The 21484-nt window shown below is 40.0% G+C and overlaps 1 protein-coding gene across 1 annotated transcript; it reads right to left on the bottom strand.

Moving 5' to 3' along the window:
• Positions 1–1715: 1715 nt before the first annotated feature.
• cdc23 (CDC23 (cell division cycle 23, yeast, homolog)) lies at positions 1716–20493 on the bottom strand. The gene is made up of 16 exons (XM_080435202.1): positions 20365–20493; positions 18489–18561; positions 17876–18013; positions 17521–17563; positions 16278–16383; positions 14630–14762; positions 12373–12550; positions 11420–11517; positions 9495–9576; positions 7876–8029; positions 7156–7275; positions 6456–6531; positions 5621–5682; positions 5429–5507; positions 4632–4751; positions 1716–2147 (listed from the first exon to the last, which is right to left on the bottom strand). Exons 1-16 carry the CDS (start codon positions 20469–20471, stop codon positions 1998–2000), a joined length of 1719 nt encoding a protein of 572 aa, XP_080291328.1. The 5' UTR covers positions 20472–20493; the 3' UTR covers positions 1716–1997.
• Between the last annotated feature and the right edge of the window lie 991 nt (positions 20494–21484).

Genomic DNA, 21484 nt, shown 5'->3' on the forward strand with positions numbered 1-21484 from the left:
CACATTTGGAAAAATAATATATATATTATTTTTAAGTATTAAATATAAATCTTTCTCATGGGGGGCCCTGACACTACATCGTTTCACATGGGGGCCTTGACCTCAAAATGTTTTATATCCACAACTATCATAGAAACAGCTGTAGGTGAATGGATAGAGTGGCTGCATAGTAAGCCGAAGGCTACAGGTTCAAGACCCGATTGCTGCAGTATGATCCTGAGCAAGACATACGCCATTGCAATTATTTGGTAATACTACTACTGGTACTTTTACTTGTAACAAAGTATTTCTACATTGTGTGCTACTATTTACTTAAGTACACAATGTGACTACCTTTTTCACCACCGCTAGTAATAACAGAGAAACAATATAAATATTGTATGAAAACAAGAAATTGTTGTTCCTATAAAGAAACAATGTGGGCTCTCTTTAAAGCCAAAAAATGTAGTTATAAAAAGTGCAAATTCAGTTTGACTCTGCATCTGTCAAACTGAATCTGCATCTGCAACACAAAGAGAGACATCAAAATGTGACATTCGGAATCACTTCCACGATACAAACTAGGCACACAAGGGAGCAAAATACCGTTCTCCGCAACTCATGGTGCTTGTCATATTTAATAGTATGTTAGTATGTGATTTCGGACAAGGCCTACAAAATAGCCAGAATGTAGTATGCATCTCACATACTAATAAGTAGCTACTTAGATTTCGAACATACAAAAAAGTAATTTGGCATATTCCGAAATCACATACTAACATACTAGTATGTTAGTATGTGATTTTGTACAGGGCTGGACATCAACTAGTGAATGAAGTCTCGTGAAAATGTCTGACCATTTATGGGTTATGCAGTAAGTAAGTTATCACGAAAGTAAACTATCTTGCATTAGGACAAGCCTAATATTTGATTATTTCTGATACTATGTGTCAGTATCCTGGTATCCTGATTATCAGAATGGAAGCTACAGAAGCAGTCCAACCACAACAAATTAGGGCACTCGATTTCTTTACAAAAACTTTATTCACATCTTTAAATTGAATGGGGTTGACACTCATGGAGTTTCAATGTCCTTACCGAGTTCCACTCAATTCAAAGCAAAACTTTACAAATGTACAATATTACAAAAATGTGCAATACTTCAAATTCAATACATGTTCATGCAACTAGATAACACTCAAACAGTTGACAGGAGTTTCTTAGACTGCCTTATTTTCATTAAGGCAGTCCAGTTCCTTTAGTGATGTGAAGATCCTCATTCTCTGCAAAAAACCCACAAATCCTTACAAGGACTGACAATATTATTAAACAATATGTATGAGAAAAGGCCAGTAATGGTATCCAAAGGTCTTACTGGACACATTGCCAAGGTGAAAACCACTGCCAGGATCTGTCTCTTGACATGCAATTGCCAATCGTAAATCTGCTGCAAATAGACAAAAGGAAAATGGTACAAATTGCATGGCAATTTTATTTTTATTTTGTTTTCCAGAGGAGCCGCAAAGCTTGTTTCCAGTAACCACAACGGGCGCTCCCATGCGGCCCGGGGCAGCAGTGTGCGTCTTAATTTATTCTCCAAAAATATCCGATCAACAAGCTCACAACGCGCCGTGTCTGCAGCACATTGTGAACTTGTAGATCTGATATTTTCTTCACACAAACACTGGCATACAACAGAGTAAAAAACAAAACAAAACGGGGCTTCAGGGTGTGAAAGAGGAGGTTGAGAACAGACAGCCTCCTCACTGGGGATCTCATCTTAAACAAGCTCAGTGCTTAATGAGTCTCCCAGTTTAGTAGACCTTGTATTGTGAATTTGTACTTCCATGTACTGATGTTCTCATGTCTTACTAAATAAAGTACATCAATCAATCAAACTGGTGTGTTGTCAGGGTGTGAAAGAGGAGAGGTTGAGACTGGTGTGTTGTTGTTGTCAGGGTGTGAAAGAGGAGAGGTTGAGAGCAGACAGCCTCCTCACTGGTGTGTTGTTGTTGTTGTCAGGGTGTGAAAGCGGAGAGGTTGAGAGGAGACAGCCTCCTCACAGGTGTGTTGTTGGACAGCGGCGCAAACAGCTCAGCCGACGGCGTCTCCACCTGATCTCTGACCTGAGAGATCTGCCTGAGCAGAGCCTTGCCCTCCTCACGAGCCTGCACAAAAAAAACACAAAGAGAGACATCAAAACTCATCAAGCAACTCATGGTGCTTGTCACATTTAAAAACAACAGGCACATTAAATCATTGGTAAAAAAATATATTTTTTAAAGAAAGTGCTATTCAAAAGTGCTATTCATCTCTCAAGATGTTGGTTTTGGGGGCAGTACAGTATATGGCGAGCGTTCAGGGTTCTGATGGTTTGGGGGAAGAAACTGAAAATTGAGTTTTGTATTCGTTTTTTTTCTCTAATCTAGCTAATTTGACACTGTTGTTTTAGGCCTGGGATTCTTAAATCCTGTGTTGAGGGTCAAACAAGGAAAAAATACACTCTGGAAACAAAATTAGTTGAGAACCAACCATTTACTTAAAATATTTGGTTGTTACAGTCTGCTTGAAAAGTAATACAGATTAACAGCAGCCAGTTGTACATACTGAAAATCTAAATAAGTCCAGAATCAACAATTTACTTACAGATGTGTTTGTTACAGTCTGCTTGAACAGTAATACAGATACAGATAATAAAATAAAAATAAAAAACTAGAAAAAGTGCTCCTCGGAGCACAGGTCTCCGCCAGGTCAGGTAGGTTATTGTGGCCTCCTGGTGGCGCTGAATTGCGCTGAATTGCCATTCACATTGGCCATTTCTTATTAGGCCTTGCACGGCAATCGGACATGGCTTGAGGCATTTTGTGCAAAAAAAATGTTTTTGCTAAATTAGACCTGTTGGTGGCACTATAACAAGCCAATGTTAACACATTCCACGCCAGAGTTTAATATCATAATGTACTCACCAGTGCCAGCGATTTATTGTTGTTTTTTTTCACGTCGCCACAGACCTCGCTAAATACCTTAAGATTGCGCATTAAACTGTTTGTAGACACACAGGGTAGCTGTGTGAGTGGCCCAGAGAAGACCGTTTCAATCGGCGACATTCCATTTTGCAGTTGTGGCGGTTTATGTTAAACAGCGATCAGCGAGGAGAAAAACAACAACCGAGATAATGGCGGATTAGGGGAAGATTTAGAGCGACGGCGGGTGGGAACGAAAATCTCCGGATACGGATATTTCCATATCCGGGTGTGCTACAATGAAATGTGTCACTGCGAGGGAGGCCTACAATGAAATGTGAACCTGCGAGGGAAAAAAAAGACCACTTCGCGTAGATCTACGCGACTGGCACGCTGCGCAATTATTTAGGTTCGCGTAGATCTACGCGATTGGCACGCAATGTGTTAAAAGGGTGGCATTTGTTCCTCAACATAGTGTGAAGGTGCGTGCAAAGTTTGACCGCAATCGGACGGTGCGTTCATGATTTGCGGAATTTTGTTCAAAACAAGCCACTACTGCAAACTTTAGATGTCAATCTTAGCCAACGAGAATGGAATATGAAAAATCAAACACATCCGTCTTGATCACATGACTATGGAGATCATGTGTACCGATTTGCGTGAAATTTGGATAAAATCGGAAGGAGTAATATAAAAAAAAATGTTTTACGTAAGTCAGCCTCCTGGTGGCGCTATAAAAGGCAAATGTGAAAAATGCAGGGCAAAGGTTTTTCCTTGACCTCTAGGGAGTGTGCATACAAAGTTTGACATAGATCGGTGCAGTTATAGGTACAAACATGAATCGGCCTGTTATAGCGCCACCATGAGGCTGATTTGAAAATGTTCAAGTGCCATTTCTTCCTCGGCATAGTGGAAATATGCGAGCAAAATTTCACAGAAATTGCATGCTGTGTTCATGATTTGAGGCATTTTGTTCAAAACGGAGTACTCCTGCAAACTTTGGAAGACATTTTTAGCCAATCAGGATGGAATATGAGAAATGAGAAAGACAAGTTTCGTTTAATGACTATAGAGATACTGTGTACCGATTTGCGGGATTTTTGGACAAAATCTGTAGGAGTACTGTCAAAAAATATGTTTTGCACAAATTGGCCTCCTGGTGGCGCTATAAAAGGCCCATGTGAAAAATTTGGGGCAGAAGTTCGGAATTGGCATTCAGGGAGTGTGTGTGCACAGTTTTGCTGCGATCAAGGATGGACGGACGGACACACGGACAGGGGGTAAAACATACTCTCTCGCCATGCCTTTTGGCCTGGCGGAGACAATTATGACCGGAGTCGTCGCGGGCCGGACAGTTGCCTCTCGTGGGCCGCAAATGGCCCGTGGGCCGCCTATTGGGGAACCCTGCCCTAGGCCCTTGAACCTCCTACCAGATGGCAGAAGTTTAAAGAGATGGTGGGAAGGGTGAGAGCAGTCAGCTCATGGCCTTCCTGACACATCGGTCTGAGTATATGTCAGATATGGGGGGAGAGGGACACCTGTGATCTTCTCTGCTGCTCTCACTATCCTCTCATCAGAGAGGATAGCAACCAAAAAACACAATTTAACAGCACCAGTATTTAAGTATATAACAGATCGAAGAGTAAAATAGATGCTGCAGGTGACATCTGTACGGAGCGTTGCACTCACATCGTTGTAGTCGCAGCAGCGCTGGGCGCAGAAGGAGGCCTCGTCGTACATCTTGTTCTTAAAGTAGTACTGACCCAGGTAACGCAGGGCGGTGCTCACCTCTGCATGCTCCAACTGCTCCTGGAGAGACCATGACCACAACAACAACATTATTCAAACCTGGTTCAACTGCACAATGGAGAGGGCCGCTGCACGTAACCTTGCGCCTAAAATAGCACGATCTACAACAGTGGTTCTCAACCAGTGGTCCCTGGGGAGGTTCCAGGTGGTCCCCAGCTAAATGATGGAGAGTTGGTAACCAAATGGACCCTTATAGATCTTTAACTCTTGAGAGTTAAAGATCTTAGCTACGCTCTCAAGAGTTAAATTATTGTTGAACATCTGCATCACTTAAGTCTACACAAATAGAGAATGTAGAAGGATTGTTATTCTGATCAACGTTTGCCTGTAAATCTCTCCTATTGGTACCAACATCAATACAGCATGGAATTGTGGACAAAATTCTATCCCACTATATCAAAATATTCTAAGTTTTGGGTCCGAGTCTGAGAGTCTAAATCTCATCAAACGGTGGATGCGTGGCTCAATTGCCGAATAAATAATGGACCTTGATATGAAAAAACGTTGAAAGGTTGATCTACAAGTTCACAACGTGTCGCAGCACGACGCGTCATGAGCTTGTTGATCCTCTATTTCAGGTGTGCGACACCAAGTATAACACCAAGTATAAATCTGGATTTTCGTGTGGAATTTGACTCCACATGTAAACTAAAGGACAGACTTATTTCTTTCTTTACCCCACAAGAGAAGATGTCCTTGATGTATATGATGTAACACTGGGCGGCATCGTCCGCCTCCTCCCGCTGCTCGTGGAGTCTGTAAAACAGCACTGGAGAGGTTACCAAACACACAAGACCAATCTGAAGCTTTGATCTGAGAAATGAATATAACCAGTGAAGTTATTTACAGAGACTCTGCTTGGAACTTACTTTGCCAGTTTGAGCAGAGCCATCTTCTCCACGTCTCCCACAGAGTAGGCCCTCCAGTAACACTAAGACCAAAATAAGACGGCATACATAGGTATCTCAGACCAAACAAACACACAGGTAAAACCATAGACATAATATATACACACCTCATTGGCTAGTAGTGGATCATACATCAACAACAACCGGTCTATAACTCTACTGTGAGAAATATACCAGAGTTACCCGAGGTATAGAAGTACAGAGACTAAAACTATAATACTACTATAACCATTACTGTTAGTATACACATGTAAGATAAAGGTGTTTTGGTATGAAACCCACATTTTTAATTTAAAAGGTAAGGTAGGTAAGTGATATTATTTTGGTAAAACAAAAAAAAAAGTTCAAAGGTTTAAGCACTATATTCTGATAGCGATCATTGCTATGAGCTTCATGGGGTGTGTAATTGATAGAAAATAAGTAATTTTTTAAAGCTCTTTTTTATACTTAATCGTACGACTGTTTCACATGAAAATAGCCAATGTACAAGCTCACAACAAGTTGTGACATGTTGTGAGCTTGCAGATTCGCCTATTCTTGTATTTTTACATTTTCTTTTGAAAATCTTCACCCATTATTATGACATGCCCAATATTTGGACGCCAGGTTTTAGAAGTTGTGAAACCGTGAAAAACAGGAACTATTACATCACGATAATGGCATGGCCACTGGCAAGAGGAGGCCAGCAGTGCAACCCAGTTGAAAGTTTCAACCAGCAGGTGGCAGTGTAACCCTAGTTTTGTGACTTCCTCTCTAAATGATTGGATCATGAAGATGGTAAAATGCTGCTGCTAACCTTCTTGGCTTCCGGTGGTTGGCTCAGTTTCTCGTAGCTCTCACCCAGAGCAACCAGCATACGAGAGTCATTGGGTCTGTAGAGACACATGGCAGAGGGTCACAACCAACACGTACAGTAAGAAGAACCACAAGGTATAGCACTGTGGTTGTCAAACTGTTTAATTTCAAGGACCCCCATTTTGGTTCCATTTGTACACTGTCAGAGGGGTCCATTTGGTTCCATTTGTACCCTGTCAGAGTTACAAACCTGTAAGGTCCATTTGCACACTGTTAAGAGTTACAGACCTGTAAGGGTCCATTTGGTTCCATTTGTACACCGTCAGAGTTACAGACCTGTAAGGTCCATTTGGTTTTATTTGTACACTGTCAGAGTTACAGACCTGTAAGGGTCCATTTGGTTCCATTTGTACACTGTCAGAGTTACAGACCTGTAAGGGTCCATTTGGTTGCTAAATATCAATACTTTAGCACCAATGGGAACACCCCCTTGGAATCCTTGGGGGTCCCTGGACCCCACTTTGAGAACCATGTGGTTTAGCATAGCACCCAAGACATCTTTCTTTCATTTTTCCATTAACAATATTCACCTGGGGGAGACACAATAGCCTAAACACGGGTAGAGTATTGATTCTATTCTCTGGGTCTTCCTCAGCGTGCTGATAAACAACTGTAATGTCAGTGTAAATATAAAGACATACCTGAGCTGGTGGGCTTTCCGGTAGTAGTATAGACAGTAGAAAGGCATTTTGAGGATCTCGTACGTCTGACCAAGTCCGTACCAGGCACGGTAGTCTCGCTTGTTTACTTCAATGGCATGTCTAGTGGGAGAGAGGAGGGACAAATAAATATACATCGTTAGCTAAACTCCTTGTGGAGGAGGCTGTTCTCTTTGTGGAATGTATTCACCAAGAACTACAGTACATGCAGAGGTAAGATCATTCCAACCCATAAAGACACAAAAGATAAAGTTGAGAATTCCTTTAAAGCCAGTGTCCAGGGACCTCCATGCATCACTGAGGGGGTTCATGGGGGTCCCCCAGCTAAATGAGTTAATACAGCATACAAATAAATGTAACCACTTAAACCCTATGTACATAGGCTATTTGAAAATAGCTGAGTTACTAGCTTGTCTGTTTCAAAACATTTGAAACAGACAAAATATGAAACAGTTTGACTACTTTTTGAAACCTTTTAACAACACACATCTTGTATGGGGTCCCTGGCACAAAATATTCTTCAAATGGGGGTCGGCAACCAAATACATATTAATTTGGGGGTTCTTGATATGAAAAGGTTTAAGAACCACTGCTTTAACCCATGAACTGTACCTGGCATGTTACCAGGTGTAATGACAGAGAGACATTTGACCTATAAATGAACCTTGTTTTTATGAGTCCAACAGTTAGACCTTATCTAACCTGTAGGCCTGGATGGCTGCAGACGTGTTCTTCATCTCCATGTATTCATGTCCCATGAGGGTCCATGCTCCCAGGCAGCGAGGGTTCAGTTTGAGGGCTCTCTGGAAGTACAGCGCTGCCTTCTCATGCTGCGACCGCAAGCTGTAGTAGTTACCTATGGACAAATACACAGAGTCAGACACACACAACATATCAGGACATTGTGAAGTTTACTATGCTTATCTAATGATCAAATCATTCTGCCGTTGATCCATTGCATTTATTTTATTTTTACTACATTTTAGAGTAGCCAATTTAATCGTTATGCCAATTAACCCTCCCCAAACATTTCTGTGTTGCCACTGCTGTTGTACAGAAAAACAAATAACGCACATCCTCCGTTCTTTGGTGCTGAGCTTTAACTGTAAAAACAGTGATAATGAGACAAAGATATGGCTCGCAACTCACTTTTGTGCTCCAGGTTTTATTCAAACAAAACAGCTGATGATACAACGTTTCGACCCTTCCGGTCTTTTTCAAGTATAAACAAGAAAGCAGGAAATGACCTCTTTTTATACAGAAATGAATGATTTTGGTTACCAGCCCCACCTGGTGATCAAGGGCGGTACCAAGACTTAATAAACATTTTATCAAAAGACAACACTTCATCTTTTACATTTTACAAAATATTTTTAGAACATTTTCTTGCAGTTTTTTAGAAAAAAGACTTCAGTAAAAATATAAGTTTTAAAAAACAGTAGACTCTAGTCATTTGATTCAACAGACAGGTAATAAGGTCTATGCTTACTATCTGCTGACAAATATTTTTCAAAAAATATTCCTCAAAAAATATTCCTCACTGCTGTTGTACCCTACTACTATTCAAGGTTCAAGATTTCTTTGCTACGTCTCATATACGAGTACACAAGAGCTACATTCTTTGGTTTTGGCTCCTCCACATTGCAGCAGCCATATAACAGCAATAACCGCAATAACAAAAGTGTCTATCCTACTCCTACCGTTTAAAGGAGAGATCCGGACCCAAATATATATATATATTGCGTCTGCCTATAATCATTCACCAACATACCTGATGCGGTTGACTTTTTTCATAGAAGCCCCTGTGCTCCATTCTGCAGACCCCTTCCACAGCTAGAATGGAGCCTAGAGCATAAATCTAATTCGGCTATTTTCGTCGCTGGCATGAGCTACAGCGGATCATCTGTTTCCATCTGCTTCTGTTTTCTGCATCTTCCTCGGTCACTCCAACCACCTGCATGTCGTTAGCCTCATAGCATAATTGACTAACTCATATTTTTAAGGTTTTCTTTCTGCCTAAGTCACCCAGATGACTTGGCAGAAAGTAAAAAAAACTAATTTTGCCTAAGTCATGTTTATCTGCCTTTATTTACAGTATATCTGCCTAAGTCTACTCTCCTAACACTGGTGATTCATCCTGCCTTATTCCTTTAACACCTTCCGCTGACACACGCTGTCCCAGCCCGTAGGCATCCCTAGCGCAGCGACCAAGATCACTTTCCCGGCCTGGCTTCCCTCCACCAAACCCAGCCAGTTGTGGTGGTATATACTATAGCCGCTCAGCCAAACGGGATGCACTAACTGCACATTGAATGTCTTACCTATGACACAGCAAGTCTCCACTCTGTACTTGTCTATTTCCACCAGGTTGTGAGCCAGATAGCTGAGCTCTGGCCTCATGCTCTGTGGAAGCACAGAAGACACAGTCAGGTATTATACAAATAGAACAGTGGGTTTCAACCCTTTTCATATCAAAGTCCATTATTTATTGGGCATTTGAGCCACGGATCCACCGTTTGATGAGATTTAGACTCTCAGACCCAAGACGTAGAATATTTTGTTATCGTCGGATACGATTTTTTCAACAATACCATCCATACTGTAATGATGTTGGTACAGTTATAGGAGAGATAATAGGAGAGATAACAGGCAAAAGGTTGATTAAAATAACAATTCTTTAATTAAGTAATTCAGATGTTTAACAATAATTTAACTCTTGAGAGCGTAAAATGAAACCAAATGGAGCCGTAAGGATCCATTTGGTTTCATTTTACACTCTCAAGAGTTAAAGATCTATAAGGGTCCATTTGGTTACCAACTCTCCGTCATTTAGCTGGGGACCACCTGGAACCCCCTCAAGGACCACTGGTTGAGAACCACTGAAATAGAGGCTTTCTTCATCTATGGATGTGAAGTGACAAGTGTGCTATATTTAAAGTATAAAACAGGGCTTAAAGCTGCAGTCCATAACCATAATCAACATTTTGGTGAATAAAACATTATTTTGATCAATCTGTATGGTAGAGTATGCAATCTGCACAGTGGTCCTAATCGCTCTCCATGCTCTTCTTGGTTGTGGATTTTTGCAGCAAGTAGGTAACATCGTGCTAATCATCTATGACAGTGGTTCTCAACCAGTGGTCCGGGGACCACCAGTGGTCCTTGAGGGGGTTTTCCAGGTGGTCCCCAGCTAAATCATGGAGAGTTGGTAACCAAATGGACCCTTATTAGGTAGAACTTAAACTCTTGAGAGCGTAAAATGAAACCACTCATGTGTTAAATTAAAACATCTGCATTACTTAATTAAAGAATTGTTATTTTGATCAACATTTGCCTGTTATCCCTCTCCTATGGTACCAACATCAATACAGCATGGATGGAATTGTGGATAAAATCTTATCACAACGATAACAAAATATTCTAAGTCTTGGGTCTGAGAGGCTAAATCTCATCAACTCAAATGCCCAATAAATAATGGACATTGATATGAAAAGGGTTGAAAACCACTGATCTATAACATCATCCATTGTTATTAGTGCTGTTTTGGGCTGCAGCGGTGAATCAAACTAATCGATTTAATCTATAATAAGAACTAATAGATCATCAATAATGTAATGTCAATTAAACTATTTTCAAAACTTTTGAAAATAGCCCATGACGATGTTGTGAGCTTGTACATAGGCTGTTTTCACTATTTATGCACGACGGAGCATAAAATAGGGCTTAAACGGATGACCAATATCGACTTTTTAGGATTCAAATATAGCAAAAGTAGCAGATCCACAAGCTCAAAATGCGTCACTTCGCGCCGTGGATCTGCTACGTTTGTGTGACGCTGTACGGTGTAGTATGATCAAGTACGGCATTCATTTACAAAAAAATAAATAAAAAAAATATGGAGTTTGTAGATCTGCAATTTTAAAAAAAATCTTAAAAATGTGTGCAAATCTTTGAATATATATTCTACAAACAGTTTAAAAAAAAACTATGTTGCTATATCAGTGGTGCTCCAACTTTTCCATGTCACATTTCAAGATTTTTCAAAAATAGCAGATCTACAAGCTCATAGCGCGGCACTCGGTGCCGTGCTATGAGCTTGTATATCTGCTATTTTTTGAATAGCCAAAGAAATCTAAAATGATACAGATGCGTTCCCGGTATTAAAGGATTAAAGCGCTTCTCGATTATTCGATTAATCTAAAAAAAGTAACCGATAGAGAGGATGATGGATCATTGAGTGACTGACTTTGACGTAGAGCAGGTTGGAGAATGTGTCCATGTTCTCGATGCGATATGGATCCTGCTCCCGCAGCTCATTGAACAGAGCCAGAGCTTGATCGATATCTAGAATTAAAAAAGGAACATGAAACAAAAATGAGACAAGAGCATCATTATTGATCCGGGGGGGATTGGGCAGTGGGCAAGAGGACAGAAATACAATAAAAAATGATAAAAGAATCACCATTATTATCACCATTATCATTAATAGCTTCTATTGCCTGAAGTGAGATCTTAGATCTTACCAAATCCAATAAGTGTTCTGTTCTTTTGTGATAAATACCAGTGGAAGCCAAACCGATGCCATTAAACGATTACTATGCAGCTCCTAACTCCTTTACTTTGACAAAAGGGTGCTCCGATCAGCATGTTTGGGACATATACCAATTATTTTCTTCAAGATCGACCAACTATTCAAAAATAGCAGATATGCAAGCTCATAGCGCAGCACCGAGTGCCACGCTATGAACTTGTAGATCTGCTATTTTTGAAAAATCGTGAAAATCTTTGAATATATATTTTTAAAACGAACATTTGTGACTCAAATCTTTGCTTCTGGGGGTCCCTGGAACAACATATTTTACAAAAGTTTGCTTTAAAAGTATATACTATATTTAAAGATTTGCACAAATTCTCAAGATTAAAAATAAAATAGCAGATCTACAAACTCATAGCGCGGCACTCGGTGCCGCGCTATGAGCTTGTAGATCTGCTATTTTTGAATAGCCAAAGAAATCTAAAATGACACGGATGCGTCCCCGGATTGAATGGGTTAATATCAAAGAAGACATCAATAAAAGATCAGATTTTGCGATCGGGTAATTTGACAGGTCACCGATCGAGTGATTTGCTGCAAAAAAAGTGGCCAGGGTTATATGGCCAATCTGAATCAATCGGATCACCCCCTAATACGACACACACCTCTGATGTTGTGGTAGGCCACTGCTATCTGAGAGATGATATAAGTGCTCTTGGAGAAACCGGCCTCGATGAGACTCTGGTACTTCTGCAGGGCTTCTTTGATCATCTGCAGCTCTGTGTACATGTGAGCCATGAAGAAGTCTCTGATCCAGCAGTCTGGCAGAGACAGCGACTTCAGCTGAGGGAAGGAGGAAAACAGTAAGGAATCAGGATGGGGCAGAATGATTCATTAACAGGGTTCCCACACATTTTTAACAATGATTTTTTCAAAACTTTTCCATAACATTTCCATAACATATTTTTTTACCCCATTTCCAGGCCTATAGCCATCATACGAGGCAATAATGAGACTCTTGAACCAGTGTGCTATCAATTCACCAAGACAGACCCGAAGGTGCAAAGGTGTCATGTGACAAAAAGAACAGATCTACAAGCTAACAACGTATCACTGCATTTTACCATGCTCAATCTTTCACCAAATGTTGGACAAAAACAATGTATTTCGTTGCTGTCGGGCAGAAACCTCTTATGTCCATTATTTGAACTATTTTTTTAAATTGACACCCTACTTCATTATACTACAGCGTCACACAAAAGTATCAAAAGTAGCAGATCTACAAGCTCGAAACACAGTGCGAAACGCAGCGATGCGTTTTGAGCTTCTGGATCTGCTCCTTTTGCTATTTGACTTTGAATCCCGAAAAGTAACAGTTTTGGACATATGAGGTTTCCATTCGACAGAGACGATATTCAAACATTTTCCAAAACATTTGATTAATTCCAAACCTTTTCCAGGCCTGGAAAACTGTTTTTCTAATTATTATTTTTTTCCCCGGAATTTTTCATGACCGTGAGAGCCCTGCATTAATCTTTTCTGATTTTATTAATTTCTTTAACTGGATTTACTGCCATGAGCGCTATCAAAAGGTTGACCAGTGACCACAGTAACTACATAAATTTTAGGGCAAGGGTCTTTAACGTTTTTCAGGCCAAGGACCCCTTAGCTGAGAGAGAGAGATGAAGCAGAGACCCCCACTACGTATTGTGTAAAATTGTGTTGCCGATTACATTTTTTTCATAATTCATAGATGGTGTCATAGACTTGTTTGACAGCACTATCATTGTGTACCGTTGTGCTGGATTCATGTTAATGTGTAACTCCTCAATACTTAGAAAACATGTTCTTGGTCTTCTCTTTTCCCCCCCCTACACCAAACCTCTTTGCCGAAAATAGCCGATCTACATTTGTAGTTCTGCTATTTTTGGCCCCTCAGAATAGAGATGGTAGGGTTCAAGTGGTTAAAGTAAAAAAATAAATTCCTATTACATAACGATTTGGCGGCCCCCCTGTAGTAGACCCCTGTTTTAGGGTATGCCTAATACGGGTGCAATTATTTTTCTGCTCCGCATTACATTGCTATGTACTCCCTAATGTACAAGTCTAGTATACAAGCAAAAAAACATTTTCAGATGGGGGGTCTGCGGCCAAATACAAATCAATTTGGGGGGCCCTTGGTACAAAAATGTTTGAGAACGACTGCCCTAGTAGACAGGGGGGGTTCATTCCTTGTAGAATTCACTGCGTTTAATGACAGAGCCTTTATTTAAAAAAGGCCCATCACAGAATGGTGGCACCATGTCATGACAGCACTGACAGGGAACATAATTGCCTCTTCCTCCCCAACAGAACTAAGAAAGTGCACACATCTCGTACGGTGGCAGGGTATGACCTCTTATTAGACTGGTACCTATAAAAAAACAGCTTGCACAGTTTCGGCGATTTACTTTAGAATGAAGGCAGTCTCCTCAAAGACGTGGGGCTAGGGCCGTCACAATTATGAAATTTAGCGTGGCGATTAATTGTCACTCAAATAATTGCGATTAACCATTTAATTGTGTTTCTGTCGTTGAACGTTGGAACATTATGAAAAATATATATTTTTTGGCTATTAAGCTTCGTAAACAAAAGTGCACAGGGCAGATATGACAAAAAAACATACATATGTAATTATTTTATCCTTGGAAATAGCTGATCTACAATTATCACTATTTTATTGAATGTTTGAAAATATATGAACATTTTTAACATGGAAATGATTGACGATTCTCTCAAATAACTGTGATTAGGCGATTATGTAATAATTGTGAGAGGCCTGTGGGGCTTTATTTCCACAACGGAGTGTTTTAAAGGGTAGTATACATACACACACACACACACACCTATCTGTATGTGGTACACACAAGTGTATTTATTTACCGTTTCTATGTTGGTGACCAGGTTGCAGAGCTCCAGCCAGGCTCCCCAGTGCAGAGGCAAGGCATGCGCTGCCTCAACAAACACCTCCACCGCCTCCTTAAGCAAATCCAGCTTCCGTAGCACCACCCCATACCTGTGTGTAGTACACACACACACACACACACACACACACACACACACACACACACACACACACATACACACAGGTCAGAGACAGGCAGTCTCTCACCACTCCTGAGACAATATTTGACCTTGGTAGAATGCTTAGGTTTCTAAGCACACTCATACACTACATTCAAGTCAACCACTAAAGACTATTACTACTATTACTCTGTCTGAACACCTATTACCCACAACAACACTTTCTCTCTCAAGGCCCTTTCATTTGAAAACCACTTCTCAAAAAAGGAAAGAAACTACACATTTACGAGCAGGAACATTCATAGCCTTGACATTAGCATTCTGTGTCCCTGAACAGTTACATAAAAATATATTTTTTTAAAGATTGATTTTGGTTCCTCACACATTTGTGCAGCAATAATCAACAGTAAAAAAAATGTAAAAAGACAAAGGAAGAAAGAAAAAGAATAATAAAATTAGAATAGCAGCAATCGTACGATATGTCAAGACTGTCAAAGACGTCAGCGTTTGTACATTGGTCCTGGCCAGTGGTGTAAAGTAACATAAAATATAAAGTACATTTACTCAAGTATTGTACTTAAGTAATTTTTTTTGGTATTTTTACTTTACTGGAGTAATTCCAATTTTCAATACTTTTACTCTACTACAATCATTTGAAAACTTTAGTTACTAGTTACTTTGCAGATATACATTATTAAATTATAAAACATACATTAACCACTTCAGCCCTATTTTATACCCAGACTATTTGAAAATAGCAGATCTACAAGCTCACAACGCGTCACGATGCGACGCGTTGTGAGCTTGTAGATCTGCTATTTTCAAACATTTTAGTACTTTTACTTTTGGTACTTTAAGTATATATTTTGATGCCAATACTTTTGTACTTTTACTCTACACTAAAAATATCCAAGTACTTCTTCCACTACTGGTCCTGGCACACACTGAGGTGCAAGAAGTTGCGTGTGCATGTTCCAGTAGTGTGCTTGTGCATGTTCCAGTAGTGTGTGTGCTGTGTGTGTAGAGCCTGATTGTCCAGGGGAAGTAGCTTTTTAGCAGCTTACTGCCAGTGGTTCTGTCAGGCCACTTGGCAACGTGGTTGAGAACTAGAGAGAATCGTCCTTACATTGGTGCTTGTAGCCACAAATCCCTCAGGCAGCTAAAGGCTCGTTTATACATTTGTTGCACAACCTTTTCGGCAAAAAATAGCGGATCTACAAGCTCCACAACGCATCGCAATGCGACAAATTGTGAGCTTGTAGATCTGCTATTTTTGCACAACACTATGACAAAGTACAAAATATGGCTTAAAGGGATAGTTCATTAAAAAGAATTCTATCGATTAGTCAGCCCATGGACTGGAGACTTGAATCAATAACTTCTGTAAACCTGTGATGTGACAATAAAGCTGATTCTGGTTCTAAATACTGTAGATGTGCACGCTCAGAATTGGAATAAACACTGAAATGGATGTGACATGCTGTGGGAACGTAAAAAGGATTCTTACAGGTAGAGGGTGAAGCCATCCAGCTCTCCAGCACTGTGCTTCTTGCTCAGTTCCACCCGAAGTTCACGCAGCGATTCGTTGCGGACCTGACCTTTCTCCAGAGGACCTGGGGGGGGGAGGACCCAGAGGAGAGAGGAAGAGGACCAGGTTTGTTTTTAACTCATTGACTGCCATTGACGAGTGCACTCATCAATTGGCCCGAGGTCTCAGCCTGCCATTGATGAATGAATGAATGAATGAATGAATTTTTTGTGTGTGTTTTCAATGGTTTACGCAAGAGGGCACTGTTCGCCAACCTACGAGTGATCCCTATAACTTCTGGACAACAGTAGACCAGGAAATAATGTGATCACAACAAACCCCGCCCTGTCCGATCTAATGTTAAAGTAATTTTTTCTCTGCTTTCTGTAGCTTTTTGGCGAAAACAACCCACATTCAACTGCCCACAATTATGGAATATTGGACTATGGCGGCGGCACAATTCTTTTTTCTCCTATTCTACGGGACCCCCCTACGTCTTTTAAAGCGATCGGCGGGTGGATCTTTGTGAAGAAAAATATTCGATGATTTTTCAAAGGTTAAAGTAAAAACACTCGGAATCGCTGGCAAGGGCAGCTATAGACAATGTTTGAACTCAATGAGTTAACAAACATCTTGATTACTTCTTCAGGACATATAGTGGGTGTAATGTGTTTGGTTCCCTGGGGGGGGGGGAGCTTGGACGTATTATGATCATCTATTGTTTTAGGCCTTTCACAATTATCACATAAATCATCTAATCGCAATTATAATATGAGATAATCACAATATTTTTTGGCATTATCCATTTAACCATTTCCATGTTGAAAATGTTCATACATTTTTAAAAATAGGTGGAAACAGCAGATCAACAAGATCAAAACGAGACGCGTTCTTAAAGTATAAAGTCATTAAATATAGTATAAAGTACTGTCAGGCAGAAACCTTGCATCGCCAAGGTTAAACTTTTTACGCTTCACCGTAAATGAAAGCGGTTTCTTTTAGACATACAAGTTTTGCACCCAACGGCGATGATGGGGACATCATACTATTGTGCTGTGGCATAAGTGTTGTTGCAGTAAAGTGATATAATTTTCCCAACTTATATGTCTGTTGTATTATTTGCCCTTACCCACTTAGTTATTGTATTAGGCATTACTGATGATTATGGGACCAGATGGGACTCTACTACAGACCATTACTGACACAGAGAGATGTTCCTCACCTAGACTGTCTACCGTCTCATCATCCTTCTTCTTCTCTCCAGACTGAAGACAAAAGAAGATGCGGAGATACACAAGATAAGGATTACATAGAGATATGAAGCAAATACAACAGCTGACAGCTAAATAAAACATTAAAAAAAGGTTTTCTGAAAGTGTAGTTAATAGTTATTCCTTCCTAAGTTACACAGTGAAATTCTGTGTTATTTTATTTGAGTGTTAAAAGAAAAGTTTAACCTGCCGTCTCTAATTTTTGTATACTTTCAGAGTTTAAGAAACACTCCGGATTTTGCAGTAGATAACATAAAATACATTTAAAAAAGGCAAGCATATAATTCAAGGATCCAGCTGTCTCACCAGATAGCGAGAATACATGTAGAGGAAGTAAGCTTTCTGACTGCGACAGCCTCGCAGGAAGTAGGCAGCGCGGTCGTACTCTTTCAGGTCAAAGTAGGACTTGGCCAAACCCAGAGCGTCCAGGTCCAGAGCATCGTCCTGTTGATGGACACACAGGAACAGAGAGAGAGAGAGAGAGAGGAGGAAACAGAAAGGTAAAGGGCAGAAACAGATCAGCCATACATGGATTAAAGCTAAATGAAATCTCACGACACGACCATGGCCAAGTCCCATTATACCATTTGTGAAACAGTGTGAAGGGATATTTTTCTAAAAATAGCAGATTTACAAGCTCGTAGCACGGCACGAAGAGACGCGCTATGAGCTTGTAGATCTGCTATTTTTGAATAGCCAAAGCATAAAATATGACTAAAATCTAAAATGACACAGATGCGTTCTCGGATTGAATGGGTTAAACAAAAGTCTCCAGATAACAAATCATGAAACTGAGAAAAAAGCCAGCACACAATAAATATCCCTTTCACATTTATATATATATATTTATATATTATATATTATATTATATTATTTATTATGTGAAAAGGACATTTATTGTGTGTGGTCTTATACAAACCTCAGTGAAGGGGGGTGGCGGGGGCAAGTCATCCTTGGAAAGAGGTTCCAACGCAAACGCCAATTCTGAAGCCCTAAACAGGAAGTAGGAACAATTGATAATCGTGATGATGATGACGCTACATTTTGAGCAAAAGAACGTTCAGTTAAATCACTGAACTGAAAGCACAATATTTTACGTTGGACAATGGACAGAGTAATCAGAGAAATTAAATGTGGTCTAAACAACAGCATTTAGTTTCTTTAAAAACAAAGACAAAAGAAAACAATGATCATCTAGTTTAACATTATTAAATTAACTGTCATTATAATCCATGTCACCTCACTCATGCACTGATAAATTCCACCTGCCTTAAAAAACTTTTAGGCATAAGGGGTTAAGTTGGATGCACAATATAGGGCCCCATGTGCACACTAAACCAGGGGTCTTCAACAGGGGGTCCGTGACCTCTAGGGGGTCCTCAGAGTTACTACAGGAGGGGCTGCCAAATATTTGTGTGATAGGATTATTTAATCTTTTTTACATTAACCACTTGAACCCTTGAATCCCTACTTGAATCCCTATTCTCAGGAGAACTTCAGAGTTCGAGGCGTTGTGAGCTTGTAGATCTGCTATTTTTGGCAAAGAGGTTTGGTGTAGAGGGGGGAAAAAAGGAGCAGACCAAGTACAGAGTGAAAGGTCAAGTTTACGAAGTACGATATTGAGGGTTTAAGTGGTTAAATGTATGAAAATACACATTAACATGACTTCAACATAGATCATGTGTAAACTAACACAACAGTGATGACAGTGCTGTCAAATAAGTCTATGAAGCCATCTATGAAATCTATGAAAAACTTTAATCTTCAACACAATTGTATACAATATGTAGTGGGGGGGGGGGGGGGTCCTTGCTTCATCTCTCGCTCAGCTAAGGGGTCCTGAGAAACGCCCCTGCCATAAAAAATAAAAAAACATAACCCTGATCATAGCAATTGTACAGCTCAGTCTGTGTGCATCTTGGACCAGGCACTATTATGTCTCAGAAGAACTGTTGAGTTGTTGCATGTTGCTCTTGACTATTTTATGTACTATTTGTATATGTTAGGACTAATATAGCCTTAGATCAAGACTATCGTAGATGAGTTTTTTTTATATCTACGAGAGTCTTAGCAAAACCCCCCCAGTGCGCCTGGACTTAAGCCCGTATTTCTCCGAACATGTACACATGCAAAATATAAAGGTGCTTACCCGCTTGCCCCAAATGTTAACTAGCCGTCCGGAGTATTGTGCAATGTATTAGTTGATATTTTTCAATAAATAAGTGTTTTAATCCCGTCTGTGGCCGAACGCCATTTCCCCCACCTCGTTTACTTCTTGTTTATATTAAGCGTAATTCCGGTTTTCACCGGATGCGCCCCGTAACTACCGCCCATTGGGAAATTTAAAGAATCGGCCACAGACGGGATTAAAACACTTCTTTATTGAAAAATATCGACTAATACATTTCACAAAGAGTGCGCTGCGCAAGTTAACAATTGTGGCATTGACACAGACTTCCCCTCTCAGGATGAATAGGTCTCTTTATATCTCCATCATCATCATCTCTCATCTAAAGTTAGTGACTTCTTCGACTGTAAACAATCTGTAGGTTTTTAGGGCTAGAGCTTGAAAGTATTGCTCCTATTGTCAATGATAAACAACCACCTTTAAGATTTGACATGCTAACACTCCAAACTGCTTCTAATGGACAGTATTCAGAATATAATTCAGTTTATAATCCAGATTCCAGGTGTTCAGGTAACGTTATAGCTAGCAGACAGTCCTGTGTGTGTTAACATTACAGAGACTTTATGGTCATGTAATGTTTACATATTCATGTTGTTGTGGTTCTTACCATTTGACGCTGTGCACCAGACCTCTCTCTTTGCATAGAGAAGTCACTGAAATTAAATCCTTCTTGATTTGTTTCAAATCCCCAAACTCACTGCAGAGAGCCGCCATTTTTCACATCTCAACAAGGACGCGCCCTATTGGCTGCAGCTCAGGGAGTATTCGAGCGGTTGGTTGGTTCGACGTTGGCCTAATGCCCTAATGGCAGTGAACGCTGCGAGCGTCCCTCCAGGCAATGGGATGTAAGACTTAACCATAATAAGGCAGAGTGGTTCTCACAGTGGTGGAAAAAGTACTCAATTTTTACTTAAATAAAAGTAGCAATACTGTAATGTAGAATTACTCTAGAAAAAGTCCAGAATTCGAATTTTACTTGAGTAAAAGTAAAAAAATATTGGCAACAAAATATACTTATAGTACCAAAAGTAACCCATTATGTAGAATGTCCCATTATTTAGAAGTTTGCAGAAAAAAAGTACAAGAAAGTACAGTACAAATACAAGGTCAGCTAAATAGGATTAAAAAGCCCAAGAAAGCACATATGGCTTGTTTCAATTGGGGTCCCCATGAACTCAATTCATGGTGACATTAAATGACAGACAGATATACACAGAACATACACACAGATATATGCAGAACATCATATAATCATTCTAGAAATGAAAAATAAGAAAAACTAAAAGTATGTACAACCACTGTCCACCACTGACTGCTCTTTGATAATGACAGCATTGACTCCAGGCAATGGGACGTATAGACTCTAGTGAGTCTAGTATAAAGAGTGTATTTCCATGTGAAGGCAGTGCGCTGGCATAGCTCAGTGGTTACTTCGTTCTAATAACTGTCCAAGTTATAACTGAATCTCTATCTCCTGTCTCCATGTGGGGGATCGAACCACGGGCGCTGTCCAGCGTGTTTTTGTTCTGTTTTTCAGAAACTGGACAAAATTACCCACAATGTGTTTTCCAGACTTTGAATAATGCAAATTATTATTTGGCACAGCCCAATACATATTAATTTGGGGCGTCCTTGATGTGAAAATGTTTTAACCATGCACTGATTCTTTTTTTTTTTTTTATCATTATTTTTTTCCCTCGATTTTGTAACCCTTTTTTTCACCCGGT

This window comes from Gymnoscopelus braueri, assembly GCF_963280865.1.
Source record: "Gymnoscopelus braueri genome assembly, chromosome: 8".
Classification (NCBI taxonomy): Eukaryota; Metazoa; Chordata; class Actinopteri; order Myctophiformes; family Myctophidae; genus Gymnoscopelus; species Gymnoscopelus braueri.